A 19,343-nucleotide genomic window follows, 5' to 3' on the forward strand; every position below is an offset into this window, starting at 1 on the left:
TTCTTTTCCCTTTAAAAGAGAATACACGACTCTTAAATTCAAATACCAAATATCGTGTTTCTTTTGTCAATTTAGTTGCTTGTTAGTATATTACTAAGGGAAGCGTATAATCGAGCTTATATGTTGATCGGGAGATTTTTACAGGATTATCCGGGTAGGATAAAAAAATTATACGCCTCTACCCATTTACAAATTCGTCTATTAAAAAATTACACAACATAGTTTTGTACGTTATATATAATAATGTGAATTGTTTACTCCGAAAGACGAATATATAATAGTTGAATAGTTGATTCTTACTGTTAAATATTGGTGATGCATACAACATATGAATGGGAAAGTATACAACGTACATACCTAAATATATATGAATTGTTGTAACCTTTTCAAATAAGTATTTTTGGGTAATTATCTTTTGCCACATGAGTATTCCCATTACTTTTCCTTTTGAGAAGTTAGAAGAAAAATAGGAAGAATTAACCCAAATAGTCGCTCACCCAATCACTTAAATTAAATATAGCCGATGAAAATATAATATATGCATAATTTATCTATTATATATGTATAATTATGTATATTCAATATATAATCTATGTTTATAGTTAGAAAAAGTAAACAATTAATATAACCGGCTATTTGTGTAAAGATCCCAAGAAATAGGGATTTAATATTGGGCCTCTTACACTTAAGTTTTGTTCCTGATTTAAAACTCACAAGCCCAAATTACTGCTAGTCTTTCAGGTGAAATATAAGGGATTGGCCCATGATATTCCAGAAACTTCTCATCCCGCCAGTCTTGAGTGTCATCCCAGAAGTTGCGCCTCCTTCATCTTCCTCTCCGGCGGCGAAAGTTGCTCTTCTTCATCGGCGGAATCTTCTTGTACGTTCCCGTCGTCTTAATCTTTCTATCTTTCCTGATTTTAATGCTTTTTGTGTAAAAAAAGCACAGCTCACTACAAGCTTCTTCACCACAGCTCTTTTGCTGTACAGTTTCGGTTTTTCCATCTAGGTCTTTTCCAATATACCTTTTCGCTGTAAGCAGGCTTTAATTATTGGTTGCGAGTTCAATCAGTTAGTCTGCTCTTTTTTTTTTTTTTTTTTCAATTTGCGTGTTCTCTATTATTTCTGAAATTAAGATTGAAATCCCAAGATGTCTCGATTTTCGGTTGAACTAAATATAGCTTCTCGACATAGACCTATTGTAGAATAGCTTCAGTTCGGGATCGGCATAATTCGGTGAAAACAGAGAACTCAATCGAACTCAAATTTTCGTTTTTTTTTTTGTTCTCGTGTTGATATTTTAATTTTTTTAAACGATCAGTTCGTTTTCAGTTTGGGGAATCAGAAATTTTGGGTTAACCGACAACTGAAATTAAGAATTTACACAATGAACCTTAGCTTTAGCACATTCATAACCCAATTAAATGTTAATCCAATTATCCTTAGCCCGTTGGTCATAGTCACTACTCAGCCTACAGAATCAAAAGTACCAAAATCCATAATAACAAGGCTAGGCTGTCTTCCACCATTTGCTGCTGAGTTGCTGACGGTCTGGATTTCGATTTTGGGCTTTTCAAATTGTGTTGCCGAGTGGAGTCTTCAGGAAAACCATAGATATTTCACTACCATGAAAATTAAAAGAACCCTTACTTGCTTTCTCTTTGATTTCTATCTATCACATTTATAAGTTACAAATCCTGAACTATATCATCCATTCACCCAATCACATTGCAGCCACAGAAGAGGTAATAATTGCTGGTCTAACAATATACATGTTTCTGTAAAAGTCTCATCTGACTCATTTTTAAAAAAAAATCTTATCTGGCTTTAGTTTCTTTTACTAGAAAGATCACAAGGGCCGTTTCTTTGTTTGGGTCATTTTACTTGTCTCCATTTTGGAACTTCATTGTCCAGCTCATTTGGGTGCTCTTAGACTTTGTTTATGTTTGCAAAATTAGCTAAAGCTTAATATCTGACTCATTTTTCTCTCTATGCATCGATGATGGTAGCCAATTTTTTGGTCAGAAAAAATGCCAAATCAAGAAGTTCAAACCCGAGAAACCGCACCAAAGTAAACTGAACCGAATTTCATAGAACCAAACTGAAATGAGTTAATTTCAGTTTGGTTTCGTTTTTAATTTTTACCAAACCGAAAAACCGGCTCAGTTCTGAACATTTCAAAACTGAGCCAAACTGACCGAATGCTCGCCCCTAGCATCAATAGATAACCTAAAAATACTTACGATGGATATTGTCTTTTTTTTAGGTACATAAATAGTTAGATATTAGTGGAGTAACATTCCTATTATTTTTTAAATCTGTTTATTTTGTTCTTCTGAGCTACAGAGTATTTGCTGAATTCTAATATTACTAGATGAATGTGGTTGTCAATCTCTTGTAGCTGTCCTTAAGGTGGTGGTGGTGGTGGTGGGGTAATCTACTAACCTGCTGGTATGCCTCTTAAATACATTGAAAATTATACTTGTAGCTTTGTCGACTAATTCCAAAATGTAGCAGAATTTTATCTGTTATTCAAACACTATTTTCCCCCTACAGTGGTGTAATTTGTCAGTAAATGGGCGAAGAAGAATTGGAGGTTGAAAAAACAAGTCCAGCATGTGAAGACGATCAGAGGGAAGATGAAGCTAAAACAGAAGTACGAAAAGTTAAAAAGAAGAAAAAGTCACTTAAAGAAGCTGTGAAGGGTGAAAAGCGTGGAGTTTGTCACGTGCGTAGAGTACCGCCTCGTATGGACCACGTGAAACTTCGTCAGGTTCTTTCTCAGTTTGGAGAAATTCAGAGGATTTATCTTGTACCTGAAGGTTGGTTGAGTTCCTTGTTTATGCTCTAATATCTTCATTATTGGTTAAATGCTTCATTATGCAGCAGTTTCCCCCTTCCCTCTGCTTAGTTGTCCGTATTAATTTACCTTGCTTCCAGCTGCTGCTTCTCAAATGAATCGGAAACGGGCAGGTGGATTCCGAGGGCAAGCATTTTCAGAAGGGTATGCTTCATATTGAGGTTTCTTTGATGAAGATATCAGCTTATCTCTTATTTTTATCCTTCATTAAAATGATGAATACTGCATCTTGCATCTGCAAGATTATGACATTTGTTACCGAAAGTCATTAAACTATCATCTATATATGTAGGTGGGTTGAATTTATGAAAAAGAGTGTTGCCAAGAGGGTTGCAAATATGTTAAATGGTCAACAAATAGGTACGATAACGCGATATCTTGATTCTTTTCTTTTGGTCCATAGGGTAACATCATGAATGTTGGAGGAAGTTTGGCATTATTTCTTTCCGAGTAGTGACTTGTTACGTGTGCTTGTTTTTTACACATTTCTGAGTGGAAACACCAATTAATCATACGTTGGGCAAAAGATTGCCTTCTATTACAATTAAGCTAATGTGGATTTGCTGCTTTTTCCATTTGTGTCTTAACAATATCCTTGTTTATGTTCTTCAGATCAGCTTTTAACTTCTGCTTTTCTTGTATTTTCAGTGGCCATAAAATGTTATTTTCTTTACCGCCAAATTTTCTGCTCCTATAGGTGGAAGGAAGAGATCAGCATTCTATTATGACATTTGGAATATCAAGTACTTGTCTAAAATCAAATGGGATGATATTACTGATGAAATTGGTATGATGTTCTTTTTAATTTATTTGGTAATGCTGCATCCTTTAATCTCTTTTCACAACTTAGCTGATGTGTTTCAAATTTTTTTGCAGCAAAAAGGCATGCAGTTCACGAGCAGAAACTAGCTTTGGAGCTTTCTGCTGCTACAAGGGAGCGTGATTTCTACCTTACACAAGTTGATAAATCCCGTGCTTTAAGTTCTATTGAAGAACGAATAAAGAAGGTCAGTGAGTCATTTTAATGAATTCATTTGGAGTGGGTTTTTGAACTCCCTTGATTGAATTTCGTATTTATCATCTCAGTCTGCCTTCCTCTTGAGTTTCATTCTTAATGTTTTCATTGTATGTTTAACTTTAAATCTATGTTGCTCGAACTCTCCGAAAATGTTGGCGGGTGTGTGTCGGATCTTCCAAAAATAGTGTTATTTTGGAGGATCCGACACCGGTGCGGCATCATTTTGGAGAGTCCGTGCAACATAGCTTTAAATAGTTGCTAGAACTTGAGGCAATCACGCTGTAGGTCCATTTTTCTAAACCTTTTTCGGTCCTTTTGTTCTGTAAGTTTTTCATCAACAGCTTATAGTGTAGATTGCTAAGATATCAATAGGTCTTTAGAAGTTTCTTTTGTCAAAACAAAAGATAATAAGGATATGTATTAGTGGGCGAAAAAGAGAGGGAATGGAGAAGCAACTGTTACCATCTTCTCCACGCTCCGAATAGTATTCAGTAATTTACTTATAGGCTTGTGCTCTGTTTTAGCATAGGGTTTTATGTACCTTATGCTATCTGTCTTTCATGGTTGAGTAATATGATCCTATACTTTCAACTGTGCATCTTTTCAGAGGCAAAAGGTCCAACAAGAATCTGGGGAAATTTCTAATCTCCCAAGTGAACAGTTTGAGCCAAAGGTGATACGGCAATTTCCACAGAAAAAACCTGTGGCAGATGAAGCTGGGAAAATCAAGCGAAGGCTGTCTAAGGACATTTTGGCCGGAGTAAGTCCCCTTCCCACCTTTCTACCCACCCCGATCACCTCTTGGTACCTTAAGCCCCCCCAAAAAACCCGAATCACCTCTTGCTGAAAACTTGCTTATCTTTTGATGGAATTTGCTCTTCACCTTTTACAGGTATTTGGTGGTCAATGATTAGAGCGTTTGCGTGCAAATAGATTCAGAAAGTTTCGCTCGTTAATTTTTTCGGGGGCACATTAATCTTCCAGGTTTTCTAAGAATGTCACCTAGGCTGTTATTAGATGTTGGAAGCATAGTTGAACCTTGAACAAGATTTTGTCTTTATGTGCGGTTAATATTTGTTGTTTATATATGTAGAACCACTCATCTAATTAAAATCAATTATTGTATTTCTCATGGATCATTTGGTGTATGAATTATTGCAGTTAGCTCTAAATAGTAACAACTGATTCGATGTGTTGTCTGAGAGAGAAGTATTTGGTTCATCTATGCTTTTCTTTTACCTGGTCAACAACTATTGTTCTTATTCATGGTATTATATAGCAGCCGTTTGGAATCTTTCAGTAGTGGTGCATGCTCATAATCAAGACGTAGTAGATTATTCACTTGGCTGAGAAATGAACAATGCTGTCAAAATTTACAAAAGTATTAGAAGATTTAACCCAAATAATCGTCCATCCAAATACTTAAACTAAAAATAGCCGGTGGAGGTATAATATATGCATAATTTATGTATTATATGTGTATAATCAATGTATAATCTATATATATGGCTAAAAAAAATAAACAATGATTATGGCTGGCTATTTGTGTAAAGATCAGCCATCATATTCTTCGTAATTCTATAGCAAAATGTTGCCCCTGGGACTTTGACTTTACCTAATTTGATGCCTTGTGTCATTCTCTTTTTTGATTGCGAAGAATGCTAAAATTTCTTTTTCTACTTATAAATCTCCTAATTTTCTCTGCATTATTGGTCCACTCATACAGTTTTATATTTTGACGTTATTCTAATTGTAAGTAATAGCAGAGTGATACATTTTTGTTTCACTTGTATATATACAATCAACTAATATTCTTGTGTTAAAGGACTCATAAGTTGGAATTACATGCAACTATAATTTATACATAAAAATTGATTTTTTTTTATGTTAGTAACTATTAAGTATCTTGTAACTACTACTTTTTTGTAGGCATATACTATGAAATCGATGATGATCTATTAGCCATCCTAATGAAGACATGTTGATATTCCTCATATTCAAATTGAAACTATATGTTTTTAAATATCAAACTGTTAAGTTGAATATTTGATTTTCCTATGTAATTTTGTATAACTCATCGCATACTTATTTTAAGATTATTATTATATAATTTTAAGAAAGTTATAGTTATAGTTATAGTTATAGCATGGAATACATGTGTGACACATGTAAAAAAACTAATATCTCATAATTAATGTGGACAATGTTAAACATAGAGTAAATTAAAAATTAACGAAAAATATAGGGAAAAGATTATTTTTTCATTATACCCCATGAATAATCAAAAATTAGTTTGGTACAACATTTTTCTAAAAGTAAACTATCGAATAGAACCTCGCCCCTAATGTTAAGTCATTTTTTAAAGCAAATATATTTCATCCAAACAATGAAATTAAAAAATAAACTACTTTACTAACCTTATTAAAATTCTCTATGCCCACGTGGAAGCCACCCATTATGACCAAAAGTGTCTAAGTTCTAGAACATCTCAATTCTCAGCAGCCAGTCTTCTCTTCTACCTATAGTTTATTTAATTTAATTAAGATCAACCGAATAGAAGCTGCCTTGTAATTCCTTCCGTAAAAGTCAAACTTTCTTTTCCTTTCAAATAATACAACTGACTTTTTTCCATCTCTCTGTTTCAATTTATATATAAACCCAAAATAATTAACTCCCTTTGGTTCATTACATCGCCTTCTCCACCCGACTAAAAAACAGAGGGAACGAAATTCTACATTGAATTGCATTATATGAGCCATGTTTAGCTTTAAAAGTCAAGATGGGCTCGTCTCTCTTCCCAATATTAGTCACCTGATCCTCCTGTTCGTATTATCATGTCCAATGATTCCAAATGCGGCGGCGCAGCCATCAGATTCTTCTTCTGGACCGGACAATCGGTTCCGGTACCCAACTGTCAGCCCAGCAATGGCCGTTATTATAGTGGTTCTCATAGCTGCCCTGTTTTTCATTGCATTTATTTCAATTTACATCCGCAATCGCAGCGCCGCTAACGGTAACACCATCCGTCAAACACTTTCCATGCGCCGCCGTAGTGCTGCTGCTGCCGCACTTGGACTCGATAATTTGGTCATAGAGACTTTCCCCACTTTTACCTACGCCGAAGTAAAGGATCATCATATTGGGAAGGGAGCTTTGGAATGTGCTGTATGTTTGAACGAGTTTGAAGATAACGAAACGCTGCGTTTGATCCCTAAGTGTGATCACGTTTTCCACCCTGAATGTATCGATGCTTGGCTCAAGTCTCATGTCACTTGCCCGGTTTGTCGAGCTGACCTTAGTACTCCTCAACCTGATGAACTGCCGGTTCAAGCCCCTGAGGTACTAAACTCTGATCAAGTCCAAGAACAACAAGGGACAGAGAATTTGCAGCAAAATAACGAGGTTTCAATACAAGTAGAGAGTGGTGAAAATTGTATGCTACAGCAAGAGGAGACCTCTACTGTAAAACCGAAAGCTAATCGAACTTTAAGTTTCAACGTGCCGAACCGGCCGCTGAGGTCTTTTTCTATAAAGAGGCCAAGGATGTTTAACGAGTTCAGGTCACATTCGACCGGCCACTCGTTAGTAGTACCGGGGGAGAATTTGGACCGGTACACTCTCAGATTACCGGAGAATGTTAGAAAAGAGGTAATGAGCCGGGCACTACTGAACCGGACAAAAAGTTGTGCAGTCACTATACCAAGATATGGTAGCAGTAGAACAGGGTACAGAGCCGGAACCGGAGAGGGAAGCAATATTGGTGCGAGGTCATTCAGGAGAATTGACCGGTTCGACCAAGAAGCAAAGTCGGACCGGTGGGTTTTCAAGATTGCACCACCGTTCTTTACTAGAGGTCCATCGATTAAGTCACCAAAAGTAAGGCTTGATATTGAAGAGGGCTCCACATCACGCAGTGTGAAAATGGCAATCAAAATGCCGTCGTTCAAATGCTTAGAGCCAAAAGGTGATGAACCCGGTTTGCTGACAGATGACTTGGCTCGGCCTCCGGCCCGGTGATGAACCCGGTTTAAATTAGATCCTAAAATCGGCACCTGTTTAATGCTTGACTTCAATAGCGAGGCGGAAAGGGCAATCTTCTTGTGCGCTGGTAAATGAGGAGAAAGAGTGGTCAATGCTAGTTTGGCACCCCAACTTGGAAACTTCTGGCATAGACTTTATTGCACAGTATAATGCCAAAAGTTGAAATTCAAGAATATTGCTTTCTAGAAATTCATTGAAATATTGATTAACTTATTATTTTATAAGCAAATAATGTTCAACTTAAGGGGTTTTTCAGGGTTAGAGGCGGCTCAAGTGTGTTTATATAGTAGGTGTTTTTAGTTATTAAGACACCTTCTTGATGTAATTATGTTTTGATTTCATTCTCCGATGCAGTTTTGAGAATAGAAAATCTGAAAGGAAATAGACTTGTTGATACTTATTTTATTTCCTTGGTCAAGATGGTGCTGATTTTGATTTTCTCATTGTCTGCAAATGGTAAGGTCAGACTAGATAGGGTGATAGTACAAGGTTAGGCAACTGGTTCCTAAAATATTTGGCAACTGGGTTCGCTATCCTTTATCTTCTAAACAGTAGCGTCACCTATCCCAAAGGTCATGTACATGTGCTTTTTAAAAATACAAAGTTTAGACATGGAAGAAGAATTCTGCAGCCTTGAAATAACACAAGGATGAAGTTAAATCCATTGCTCTTAGTTTGTACTCCCAAACCACTTTGTAGTTTCAAAAATACCCTTTTGATTTACAATAAAGAAATAAAAGAACGAAGAATGCAGCAAAAGATGCTAAGGGCATGAGTCATGACGGCAACTCAAAAGTGTTTCTTATTAGTTATTTTGAGTTTATGACTCTATTACCTTTAATTTCTTAGTTATTTACACAGTACGTTGATAATTATTACCGGACGAAAGGGGTGACGGTCCTGCCACTTTAATACCTATTTTTTAAAGGCTTGTTAGCACGAAAAAATCATTAAATAATAAATAAAATTAAATAAGTACCACTCATAATAATATCAAGTCATTAGGTCCTAATAATGTAAGTACACGCGACTTCTATCTAAAGGTACCTTGAGAAGTAAACCATTTGGTCCTGCATTTAAGCTTGTATAAAACCACATTACAACAATGACAACCCAGTATAATTCTACTAGTGGGGTATTGGGAAAGTAGTATATGCGCAGACCTTACCTCCGATAGGCCCTCGACTCCCTCCCTCCAGAACTCTCCACCTTGCTCTTGCGGTGACTCGAACTCACAACCTCTTGGTTGGAAGTAGGAGTGGCAAACGGGCGGGTCGGGTTGGATATGGTTCGGGTCGAAAACGGGTAATGAAAAACGGATAAATTATCCGACCCGACACATATATAATACGGATAAAAAACGGGTTAACCGACGGATAATATGGATAACCATACTATCCATGACTTCTTGAATATGAACACTTTTAGGAGAATTCCTAATCTCCCAAACTTGAAGAACCCCCAATTCGAGGCTTTACAAATGTAAAAGTTAAACCCATTAGTTATCCATTGGTTATCCATTTTCTAAATGGATAATATGGTTCTTATCCATATTTGACCTGTTTTTAAAAAGTTCATTATCCAACCCATTTTTTAGTGGATAATATGGGTGATTAACTGTGTTCTTTTAACTATTTTGGCACCCCTAATTGAAAGTGGAGGGTGCTCACCACTAGAGCAACCCACTCTTGTCTATAAAAACACATTGAGAATTAAAATTAAATAAGTACCGAAGCATTCATAATTCTACAGTAAAATCTGCACTAGAGTTTGTATAGTTATATTATCTTCTCTTTTCTTTTTCTCTCAACTTGATTTTGTGATTGGAAATCAACCCTTCTCAAGTTAACCAAGCTCTGCAAGACTGTAACCACCAGTTTTAAAGGCTCGGAGGAAGAGTATGTCTCCTCTCACAACTGATAAACAGCAAGATTGTTAGATCCTGTATTTGAGCTCCTGGTGTTTGGTAACATTAATTTAAGCACTACAAATAATAAATTCGTAGATGAGAACTTATTCTTAAGGAAAAGCAAATGTGAAATGGAGATTGGATCCTGGTTGGAGGGGATGACGAGATGCTCTACTCAAAACCAAAGGAGCTGAACTCAATCCATTTACTAGATAAACTTTGTATGTAACAGTATAACACAAACACCACATGTCCTGGAATTCAACACGCTCCTCAAGAACCTATTTACTCTGAATAATACGAGTAAATTGAGTCATACAGATGAGGAACTGAATTTGAGCTGTACAAGTCTTGTGATCACTTAGTTGAGTGAGGACAAAAGCAAGTTTATCAGTATCATTACAACTTAGACCTATCTTACACTAGCCGCAGCATCCACCTCTTTGAGCAACTGCTCCATCCCGTGGACCAGCTGGACCTTGGGTACGTCCATACCCAACCTTGATTCCAGATGACTGCAAGAGTACGAAGTGAGATATGTTAGACAATGCACCAATGATAAAGTTCATGCCTACCAAATCAACTCAACGACAATTTTACCCAATTTTAGCTGGCAATATCCAAGCTTGCAAAGTGCAAACAAAAGATTTTATCCTATTTTAATAGTCTTATCCTATTTTAATACTCGCACAGATTCTAAAAGAGATGCCCATGAAAGCAGTACAATCAGTAACGATGAAAATGCGTTGTCATACATTTCTGCGGGAAATTAATTACCTCGTTGGAGACATCAAAAACACCTTCTTGGATCTTTTGAAGAATCTTAGCAGCAGTCTGTATAAAGGCCTGGCAATTCATTGCATTAGTTTATAAACAAGCTTCAATGGAATTTGAGCTTGTAGATAAGAGATGACATAGGCTCTGGCTAAGATGCATTACCTCCTCAACATTCTGAGCTGTTCTAGCGGATGCCTCAAGAAACAAAAGCCCATTTTCTTTTGCAAATTGTTCTCCCTCCTCTTTACTGACAGCTCTACGGTGTGACAGATCACTCTTATTACCTACTAGCATTATGGTCATATTTGGATTTGCGTGCTGCCTAGCATCTTCAAGCCAGCTGGCTAGATGATTAAAAGTCTCTCTCCTAGACAACAGAACGACTGCTAGCTTTAACAAAATGCTAATGAAAAATCATACTAGAAATGAATATCAGAAGGAAATACTAGAACCATTGGAGACAATCATTCGGCAAGATGCGTAAATGTGATCATAAAGGAACTGATAAATTGAGTGCTCTTAATCATCACATTGACTTAACCATATTATCAATAAACCTCATTATTTGATTAGAATACATCATTTTTAATTTGATGGAAAATCTCCCTGTCCAGTTATTATAGTCCAATTTATCCAACTTGTTAATTGTACTCCAACAATCCAATATTGAGTATGAGAAATCTCAAACATACTTCTCTTATTACAATCTGCCAAATGTGCACATAATACACCAATAACACACACTTCGTGGAATTGATACACTTTTGCTATCATGGTTTTCATGTCCAAAGATAATGACTAGATTTTTCAAAGAATGTGTCGCTTACCTGGTGATGTCATAAACCAGAAGTGCGCCAGCAGCTCCTCTGTAATATGACCTGGTGATGGATCTGAAAGATTCCTGCCCAGCCTAGAGAAAGAAAGACGCATGGAGGGAAAGAGAGTTTCAGATCACTGTAACTGAAGTACCAGATTATATCCCTAAATATAATGCTCAATGATGAAGAAATGAATTTTAAATGAAAAAGACACACAGTTTTCCACAATTATCGATGTATTAATACGCAGTGCTATCAAAGGCGAAAAGCGCAAAAAAGCTCCAAGATCCGTTGGGGCTTCAAGCGCAAATAAAGCGTGGGCTTTAATGAAAAAAGGCGCAACTAGAGAAAGAGTAAAAATATGTATATGTAGTCTAAGACCAATAATTTTTTTTTTGATTTGCACCGGGTGTCCGAGTCTCTTTGAGCCAGACTAATCCCGGGGGTGCACAGGCCCTCGGCAAGGAGTTTCCCGCAAGTGCACCACGGTTAATTCAGGTTTTACCCAGTCCGATAGCCCTCAGAAATTGTTTGCACCCAGTGGGTTTCGAACTTGAGACCTTGAAAGGGAGCAAACCCCAAGGCTCAAGTCAATTGCCACCAGGCCAACCACCAATAATTATAAGCATGAATAACAAATATATGGACAAATAAATTGAAAAAAATTACGATAAAGTGAAATATCAATTATTTAGTGTCGCCTTTTCAGGATTACACTCGTTGGCAAGGAAAAGTATGCCTTAGAGCCTTGATGCAACACTGAAGCGCCCACAAAGCGAAGCGAAGCGCTCAATATGTTTTGAGCCACCGCTTCAGGGCTTAAGTGCGCCTTTATCAACACTGTTAATACGTCAAGTATAACATGTCATATGTACCTTCTGTGCATAACTTTTCTCCGTATCTTTCGTTATTCAAGAGTCAGAAGAAACAATAGGTGACCAAAAGTTTAATGTAAATATGACGGGGTTTAATTACCAAAAAAAAAAAATATGACAGCGTTTTAGAGCAGGAACACCTTATAATACTAGTTTCTTTAAATCCAAATTTTATTTCAAAAAGCAGATTAACTTATGTCCATTTAAGTCCAAAAGTTGGTCCAACTGACCATCAAAAAGTGAAATGGGACAAAAGTTAAAGTATCAATAAGGTTGTCCTTAACATAGAGATAACAAGTTAGTTTGACATCAGCCTATATCAATCAATTGTTTGAACAATGAACCCCGTAGGTTAGACACGAAAAGTGTAGCATCATACTTAAATTTGATCGTCTCTGTCACAAACACATGCAAATGCACACATATTTGACATGGTAAAACTAAATTCCCCCCCCCCAAGAAAATACTTCCAACCCAGGAGTACCAGTGTCTCTTTTCTACCTTGTCCCTGGGTAACTCAAACCTCAACCCTATATTCGCAGATGGAGTGTCCCTCCTTGATCTGATTGTGTAACATACTTAAGATCATGAATTAGTGTATGTCTTCTAAGTTGTTATCGCCTATAGAGTGTGTGGAACACTATCCACATGTCCTTATCAAAATACACTATAGACATGTCCTTATAAAAAAACACTATGGACATGTGAAATAAAAACTAAGTCACTAACAAATGAGCATCTCAAAACATGTCTTCCTACTCATAATGAAAAAGGACTAAACGACCTGAGAACTTTACCTAGCCCTTCCCCCTAAAGTTATGCAGTACGAGGATTAGATACTAAAGTTTAGACTAAATGAATGAAAAATAATTAACTCTGAGTAGGATGATCTATAACTACGTTTCATTGATGAACATAAATAAAACTTAGGAAGCTACAAACTCAACTCTAATTTTTTTAAAATGACATGCTCAACTCCAGATTAGCCATTCAGCCTTAAACTGTTCGGACCAGCATCATCTCCAGGCTAAATGATGAAGAGAGTGTCACTAGAAACGTTGTGTGCAGAGATTGCCAGTCGTGCGGCACTTATTGGACGCGAATCATGCACCATCACCTAGCACTCAGCATTCCATTTCTTCCATATCTATGATAGTTCAAACTCTTGTCTTTAATATTGTGGCATTAAAGTGTCATTGATGGTGCTGTTTTTAACAAGTTTGACTGGGAGTGAAAACGGAGTGAATTGATGTCAAAATTTTAATCAGAGTAGGGGCCAAGAGACATGGGCAGTAAGTTTGTTGACCATTCTTACTATTGTCAGTGGACTCAAAACGACTGTCACCTAGTTCAGTTTGCACAACTATATAATTTTTCCTATACACTGTTTATATACTTTGAGGCAACGGTAGAAAACTGGGAGCAATCCGCTCTGTGGTGATTGCAGAGGAGAACTATATGGAATGGAAAGATACATAATAGTTCTTTGTTGGTTGAGCGAGGGTGCACTAGGGAACTTGCCAACTTGGTTGGGTGGGTATTGGATGGTATAGTTTCGGACCATACATCCAAATGGGAAATCATTGTAATAAGTTTCTCTCATAGTGAAAGAAAGATAGCCTAAAAATTGAATATTAACTGAATTCGAACAACATCAAAAGGTTGTTTACTCAGATATTTCTTATCGGAGCAACGAGTTTGTAGAACCATGTTTTATTCTTGTGTTCGTTCGTTATGATATTCTTTCTTATTGTTTACGTATTTCATCATTTGTTTTAGTCATATGAAAACCGTAAAATTGGATTGACCTTGTTAACATTTTTCTGTAGCAGTTACAGTTTTATTTTGTTTTTGACAAATAAAGAAGCAGTTATAAGTTTCTTGTTTCATTCCTATGAATGCACTCAACTAAACACCAAGTAAATAATTTTGAGCTTAATATAATTTAAAAGGCATGGAAGGGGGTCTTTATTTAATTCCAATAGAATATTAATATAAATTAAAATCATTAACCCACTAAGACAATTAGAATCTATTTTGATCATGCATGGAAGTGAAGAAGAAGAAGAAGAAGGATCCACTTCCTTTTTATTTTTATTTTTATGATGGTGGTATCCGCGTCACCTTGCACGACCTTAACTATTCCACCACATGTACCGGGTAACTCCGTTCACCAAGACTAGGCAAATGAAAAGAAATCACATAGTGTTTTTTGCCTCTGATAGGATTTGAACCCGAGGATCCACTTTTTGTCCTCGAAACATGTAATGGAATTATAAGTTAGATATGGGACAAAGATTTCTTTTCTCTTCTTTTTTTTATAGGTAAGATATATTATTAATCAGAGCAGCACTAAGTTAGAGACTTTTGTTCTGTGTAATTGATATTCTGAGGCCACTTTGCTTAAGAGTTAATTTATTTAATGACGTATGAAATTGATGGAAAGAAGACCGTTAATTCTAAATTTCCACTATGTGATACCCGAGACCGCTTACCATATACTTATACAGAGACCAAATATTCAGAACAATTAAGGGGAAAAGTATATTACAGTGTCCCAAATTTGGAGTTTAATTGGCCGGCTGTCAATGGTGACCATACGAGCCCCAAACTCGACTCCAATAGTGAGATCATGTACTGGTTGAAACCTCTTGTCCGTGAATTGCAGCAGCAAACACGATTTCCCCACTCCTGTAAAAAAATATAGTAATCCGTACGGTAAATTAGGGTTTTAAAATTAGACCAAAAATCAGAGTAAACTAGAGAGAAAATTGAAGTGATCAAATAGACTTTAAACCTGTATCTCCGATGATTATGTACTTGAAAAGATAGTCGTAAGACATTTTCCGATGAAGATGATTATCTCCGGAACTGAGTTATCTCGCCGGAGAAATTATACAGTAGAAATATAGAGAAAGGGGAAATAGATAACACTAAAGTAATTTAAGGGGTGACGTCCAGATTTTGTTTTGAGATTTCTGGAGGAGACGTATTTAAGCAAGGCATCTGTTTTCAGAAACACCCCCCCCCCCCCCAAAACCCCACCCCACCCGCAAAAAAAAAATAAATAAAAACCAACACACACACGCATGCCGCTCTACACTTTTTTGTCCATAAGGTAAAAGGCTCGAAATTACAGTTACCTCTCTATTATACGAAACTGGTGAATATTGTGAAAAGTGCCTCTGAATTGATAACTTATCTTTTTATAAATTTAATCAAAATAAAAGAAACAAATATTTTTATTAGAGTTGAAGGTTAGATGTACAAGATTTTCCATAATCTAATTTTCGTAAGATATGAAAAGAAAAGGAATTCATATGAAAAGTAAAGGAATTCATATGAAAAGTTTTCACTTCCACGTGTGTCCGTGTAAGCGCACTTTATTAGTCTCATACATGAGGTGGACATTCGGTACTTCGGTTCAGTATTTTGTTATTCGATTTATCAATTGTGTATACTAAATACCGTACCAAAGTAATTCGGTACAGTTTGATATTTCTTATTTTAGTTTGGCACGGTTCGATTTGATACATTAACGGAATCGTGTCTTTTAAAAGAAAATCTTTTACAAACGTAAATAGATGATGTAAATGGAGAGTGGACAGTGGATACGCTGTGCTAAGCTAGCAGGCTGTATAAAGCATTTCACATATGAGTATTGTGTGTGAAATATGTGGAACCAAGCAATTGAAGAAGAAGCGACACTTTCTCCACCATAAGGCACTGCTGCATTTTCTTTTATGTAAATAAAGTTCCTTTCTCAATTCTCATCATCCATAACTTAAAAAATTCTGTCCATAATGATAATGTTATTTTGTCGCTTGAATTATTTCCTTGTATTTTTAGGAAATTCATAATCCCTATAGGTTTAGGAAAACTCATTGTCCTAATAGATTTGGGAAATGAAAACCTATAGTCCTTGTCAAATTGGGAAACCTTTCTCTTATAGGTTTGGGCCTATTTGGGATCTATATATAAGGGTTGTAGTTGGGGATTCTACAGATTGTATTGTGCTTTTCTTCTCATTCATAGTGAAAAACTCTCTCTGCTTCTGTCCCGAGATTAGGCTTAGCCGAACCTCGTTAAATCCTTATGTTGATTTTTCTTCTCTATTTACTTTGTGTGTGATTGTGTGCTAGTTAACCCATGATCTTCCGCAACAATTGGTATCAGAGCAAGGTTCGAGTTTCTAAATACGGAAAAGGGTCAAAATTATCCTCGAACTATCGAAAATAACTCAAATATACCCTCCGTTTGTTTTTGGTACCAAATTTATCCTCGCCGTCTAAAAATTGGACCATTATTGCCCTAAAAACTAACGGCTGCCACATCAGCTCTTGGACATACTTAAATATTACGGAAAAAGGGTCAAAATTGCCCTCGAACTATCGAAAATAGCTCAATTATATCCTCCGTTTGTGTTTGGTACCAAATATATCCTTGCCCTAAAATCTAACGGCTGCTACATCAGCTTTTGGACCTATTTAAATATTATAATCATGTTGACATGGCAGTACAACATGACCAAAAAAAAAACCTTCTCCACCCGCAAGAACCCATTTTTTGCGAGGGTTTGCTGCATTTCCCGTGAAGGCGCAGTAAAGCACTTCAGGTGGCCTGCTAGCTAGGCCAGTGAGGAGGGGAAAGATTAGGTGGTGTCTAAAAAGTGTATCTTTTTATGAGGTTTTGGGTCTAGGTCTTATTTGCAGTCGGTCTTCTTTTCTTTTCTGTTGATGAAGGCTGGAAGTGGAAGGGTATAGTATTTTAGAGGATGGTCTCATTTGAATGGTTTTCGAGTTTTTTATGAGAGTTATTTTTAAAAGGATATATCTCTGCAACTAATTTGTGACCTTTTTAAGCTATGAGCTTGGATAGCTAGCCATGAGAGTACTGCAATATGCAGCTTTTGTTGTTCCTTATTATTTTTGTGATAAGATTTCTGATTTTAAGTGATAAAAGTTGGTATTTTATTTCTTGTATAGTATATTGAAACTTTTTACAGATTTGTGAATCTTAAGAATAGCCCAACTAAATTTCTCATAATAAGATTGGTGTAGCTTTAATTATTTGGAAGGAGCAACACTTAGATGAGTCAACGAATGAAAATGGAGAAAGAAATTTTATTTGTTGGGGCTTTTGTCAAGATGGAGGACCGTCTGTTAGAGATAGACTTTTGTTGTTCACATGAGCTCATGTGACGACCGTTAGTTTTTAGGGCAGTAATGGTCCAATTTTTAGACGTCAAGGACATATTTGGTACCAAACACAAACAGAGGATATAGTTGAGCTATTTTCGATAATTCGAGGGCAATCTTGACCCTTTTTTCGTAATATATAAATATGTCCAAAAGCTGATGTGGCAGCCGTTAGTTTTTAAGACAATAATGGTCCAATTTTTAGACGGCGAGGACAAATTTGGTACCAAAAACAAACAGAGGGTATATTTGAGCTATTTTCGATAGCTCGAGGACAATTTTGACCCTTTTTCCATTCTAAATATAATTTAGGGTTAAGATGCCTTCATCATCTTCAACAAAGTACGCAGTAGAGAAATTTGACGGGGGTTCTAGTTTCAGTCTATGGAAGAATAGGATGAAATCGTCCCTGGTGTTACAAGGGTTATGGAAGGCAATTGATAAGGATTTTCCTGAAGAGATGACAAAGACAAAGAAGGAAGACCTGAAGGAGAGGGCTTTGAGTGCGATCTTCATGAGCGTTACAGACAGCATTCTTCGGAAAATTGCTGAAGAAACTTCTGCAGCAACATCATGGAAGAAGCTGGAAGATCTGTATTCTAAGAAATCGCTAACAAATCGCCTCTACTTGAAAAAGAGGTTATACAATCTCCGTATGAACAAAGGTACACCTATTAAAACTCACCTTGATGAGTTTAATTTAATTATAATGGACCTGAAGAACGTAGATATCAAAATTGAGAGTGAGGATCAGGCCTTGATTGTGTTATGTTCTTTACTACCGTCTTATGATACTTTTGCTGATACGCTGCTATATGAAAAAGACAACATTTTACTAAAAGATGTTAGTAATGCACTAAAATCTAAAGAGATGAAAAGAACTTTCCAGGCAGCAAAATTAAGGGCGAGGGTCTTGTGATTAGAGGAAGAACATAACAAAAGGACTTTAACAGGAAAAAGTCAACCGCCAAATTAAAGTCTAGAGCAAGGAATCAAAACTGTTATGAGTGCGGGGAGCAAGGTCACTACAAGAGAGATTGTCCTAAGCTGAAGGAGAAAAGAGGGAAGCAGAAAATAGATAATTCGGCAAATATTGTTGACACTGGCAATAATTTTTATGATAGTGACTATGTAGGGGAGGTCTGTGCTGTGAGTTCTAGTCATGGGCAGAATTCTTGGGTTCCTGATTCTGGTGCTACTTTCCACACGTGTCCACACAAGAATTGGTTTGTAACTTACAAGCAAATGAGTGGAACTGTTTACACGGGAGATGATAATCCACTACCAGTAGAGGGGATTGGTAACATCAAATTGAGAATGTTCGTTATCAATTGATAATCCACTACCAGTGGAAAAGGTGATCTGAATCAGTCTCAATTATGACACTTGCGACTTGGTCATATGAGTGATAAGGAATTTTCTTTGTTAAGTAAGCAGAATTTGTTGAATAGGTACAAAAATCAAGTTTTGAATTTTTGTGAGCATTGTGTATTTGGTAAACAGACAAGGGTAAAGTTCAGCAAGAAGGCCGAGCACAAGACCAGAAACAAGTTAGATTATATACATTCAGACTTGTGGGGTCCAAACAGAGTTCCCTCCAAGAGTGGTGCTAGGTATTTTATGACTTTGATTGATGATTACTCAAGGATGGTGTGGGTGTATTTTCTGAAAACAAAAGATGAGGCATTTCTAAAATTTGTTAAATGGAAAATGATGGTTGAGAGGAAGACGGAAAGAAAATTTAAGCGTTTTCGAACTGACAATGGGTTGGAATTTTGCAATTCTGAGTTCGATAATTTCTGCAGCAGAGAGGGCATAGTAAGACACCGCACTTGTGTCGGAACACC

At 36.6% G+C, this 19,343-nt stretch overlaps 3 protein-coding genes across 8 annotated transcripts; 2 read left to right on the forward strand and 1 right to left on the reverse strand.

Annotated features, from left to right (window-relative positions):
• The first annotated feature begins 743 nt into the window (after positions 1-743).
• Positions 744-5,014, forward strand: LOC104120993 (pre-rRNA-processing protein ESF2-like). 5 transcript variants are annotated; one of them, XM_009632876.4, is made up of 9 exons: positions 776-880; positions 2,402-2,451; positions 2,557-2,822; positions 2,941-3,004; positions 3,153-3,220; positions 3,558-3,647; positions 3,737-3,867; positions 4,486-4,638; positions 4,771-5,014. In XM_009632876.4, exons 3-9 carry the CDS (start codon positions 2,576-2,578, stop codon positions 4,786-4,788), a joined length of 771 nt encoding a protein of 256 aa, XP_009631171.1. In that variant the 5' UTR covers positions 776-880; positions 2,402-2,451; positions 2,557-2,575; the 3' UTR covers positions 4,789-5,014. The 5 variants fall into 5 exon arrangements, with proteins under 5 accessions (XP_009631174.1, XP_009631171.1, XP_033508648.1 ...); XM_009632878.4 differs by having other exon boundaries at positions 803-880; positions 2,375-2,451; XM_033652756.2 differs by having other exon boundaries at positions 804-880; positions 2,347-2,451.
• A 1,490-nt stretch (positions 5,015-6,504) lies between these two features.
• Positions 6,505-8,324, forward strand: LOC104120992 (E3 ubiquitin-protein ligase ATL31-like). 2 transcript variants are annotated; one of them, XM_070195875.1, is made up of 2 exons: positions 6,505-7,587; positions 7,624-8,324. In XM_070195875.1, exons 1-2 carry the CDS (start codon positions 6,636-6,638, stop codon positions 7,893-7,895), a joined length of 1,224 nt encoding a protein of 407 aa, XP_070051976.1. In that variant the 5' UTR covers positions 6,505-6,635; the 3' UTR covers positions 7,896-8,324. The 2 variants fall into 2 exon arrangements, with proteins under 2 accessions (XP_070051976.1, XP_009631170.1); XM_009632875.4 differs by having other exon boundaries at positions 6,508-8,324.
• Positions 8,325-10,015: 1,691 nt separating this feature from the next.
• LOC104120991 (ras-related protein RABB1b) lies at positions 10,016-15,324 on the reverse strand. The gene is made up of 6 exons (XM_009632874.4): positions 15,096-15,324; positions 14,850-14,989; positions 11,433-11,515; positions 10,768-10,972; positions 10,606-10,674; positions 10,016-10,343 (listed from the first exon to the last, which is right to left on the reverse strand). Exons 1-6 carry the CDS (start codon positions 15,139-15,141, stop codon positions 10,251-10,253), a joined length of 636 nt encoding a protein of 211 aa, XP_009631169.1. The 5' UTR covers positions 15,142-15,324; the 3' UTR covers positions 10,016-10,250.
• Positions 15,325-19,343: the final 4,019 nt, after the last annotated feature.

Source organism: Nicotiana tomentosiformis, chromosome 2 (genome assembly GCF_000390325.3).
Source record: "Nicotiana tomentosiformis chromosome 2, ASM39032v3, whole genome shotgun sequence".
NCBI classification, from domain to species: domain Eukaryota; kingdom Viridiplantae; phylum Streptophyta; class Magnoliopsida; order Solanales; family Solanaceae; genus Nicotiana; species Nicotiana tomentosiformis.

What these genes read in the sequence shown, in the direction of transcription:
- LOC104120992 (XM_009632875.4), top strand. Translation starts at nt 6,636, where the DNA reads ATGTTTAGCTTTAAAAGTCAAGATGGGCTCGTCTCTCTTCCCAATATT.
- LOC104120991 (XM_009632874.4), bottom strand. Translation starts at nt 15,141, where the DNA reads ATGTCTTACGACTATCTTTTCAAGTACATAATCATCGGAGATACAG. An exon ending in CTGGTTTATGACATCACCAG is followed by an intron (nt 10,973 to 11,432) that starts GTAAGCGACACA and finishes TCTGTTGTCTAG; the next exon opens with GAGAGAGACTTTTAATCATC. An exon ending in CAGCTCAGAATGTTGAGGAG is followed by an intron (nt 10,675 to 10,767) that starts GTAATGCATCTT and finishes ATGAATTGCCAG; the next exon opens with GCCTTTATACAGACTGCTGC.
- LOC104120993 (XM_009632879.4), top strand. Translation starts at nt 2,576, where the DNA reads ATGGGCGAAGAAGAATTGGAGGTTGAAAAAACAAGTCCAGCATGTGAA. An exon ending in GGGCAAGCATTTTCAGAAGG is followed by an intron (nt 3,005 to 3,152) that starts GTATGCTTCATA and finishes CTATATATGTAG; the next exon opens with GTGGGTTGAATTTATGAAAA. An exon ending in GTTAAATGGTCAACAAATAG is followed by an intron (nt 3,221 to 3,557) that starts GTACGATAACGC and finishes CTGCTCCTATAG; the next exon opens with GTGGAAGGAAGAGATCAGCA.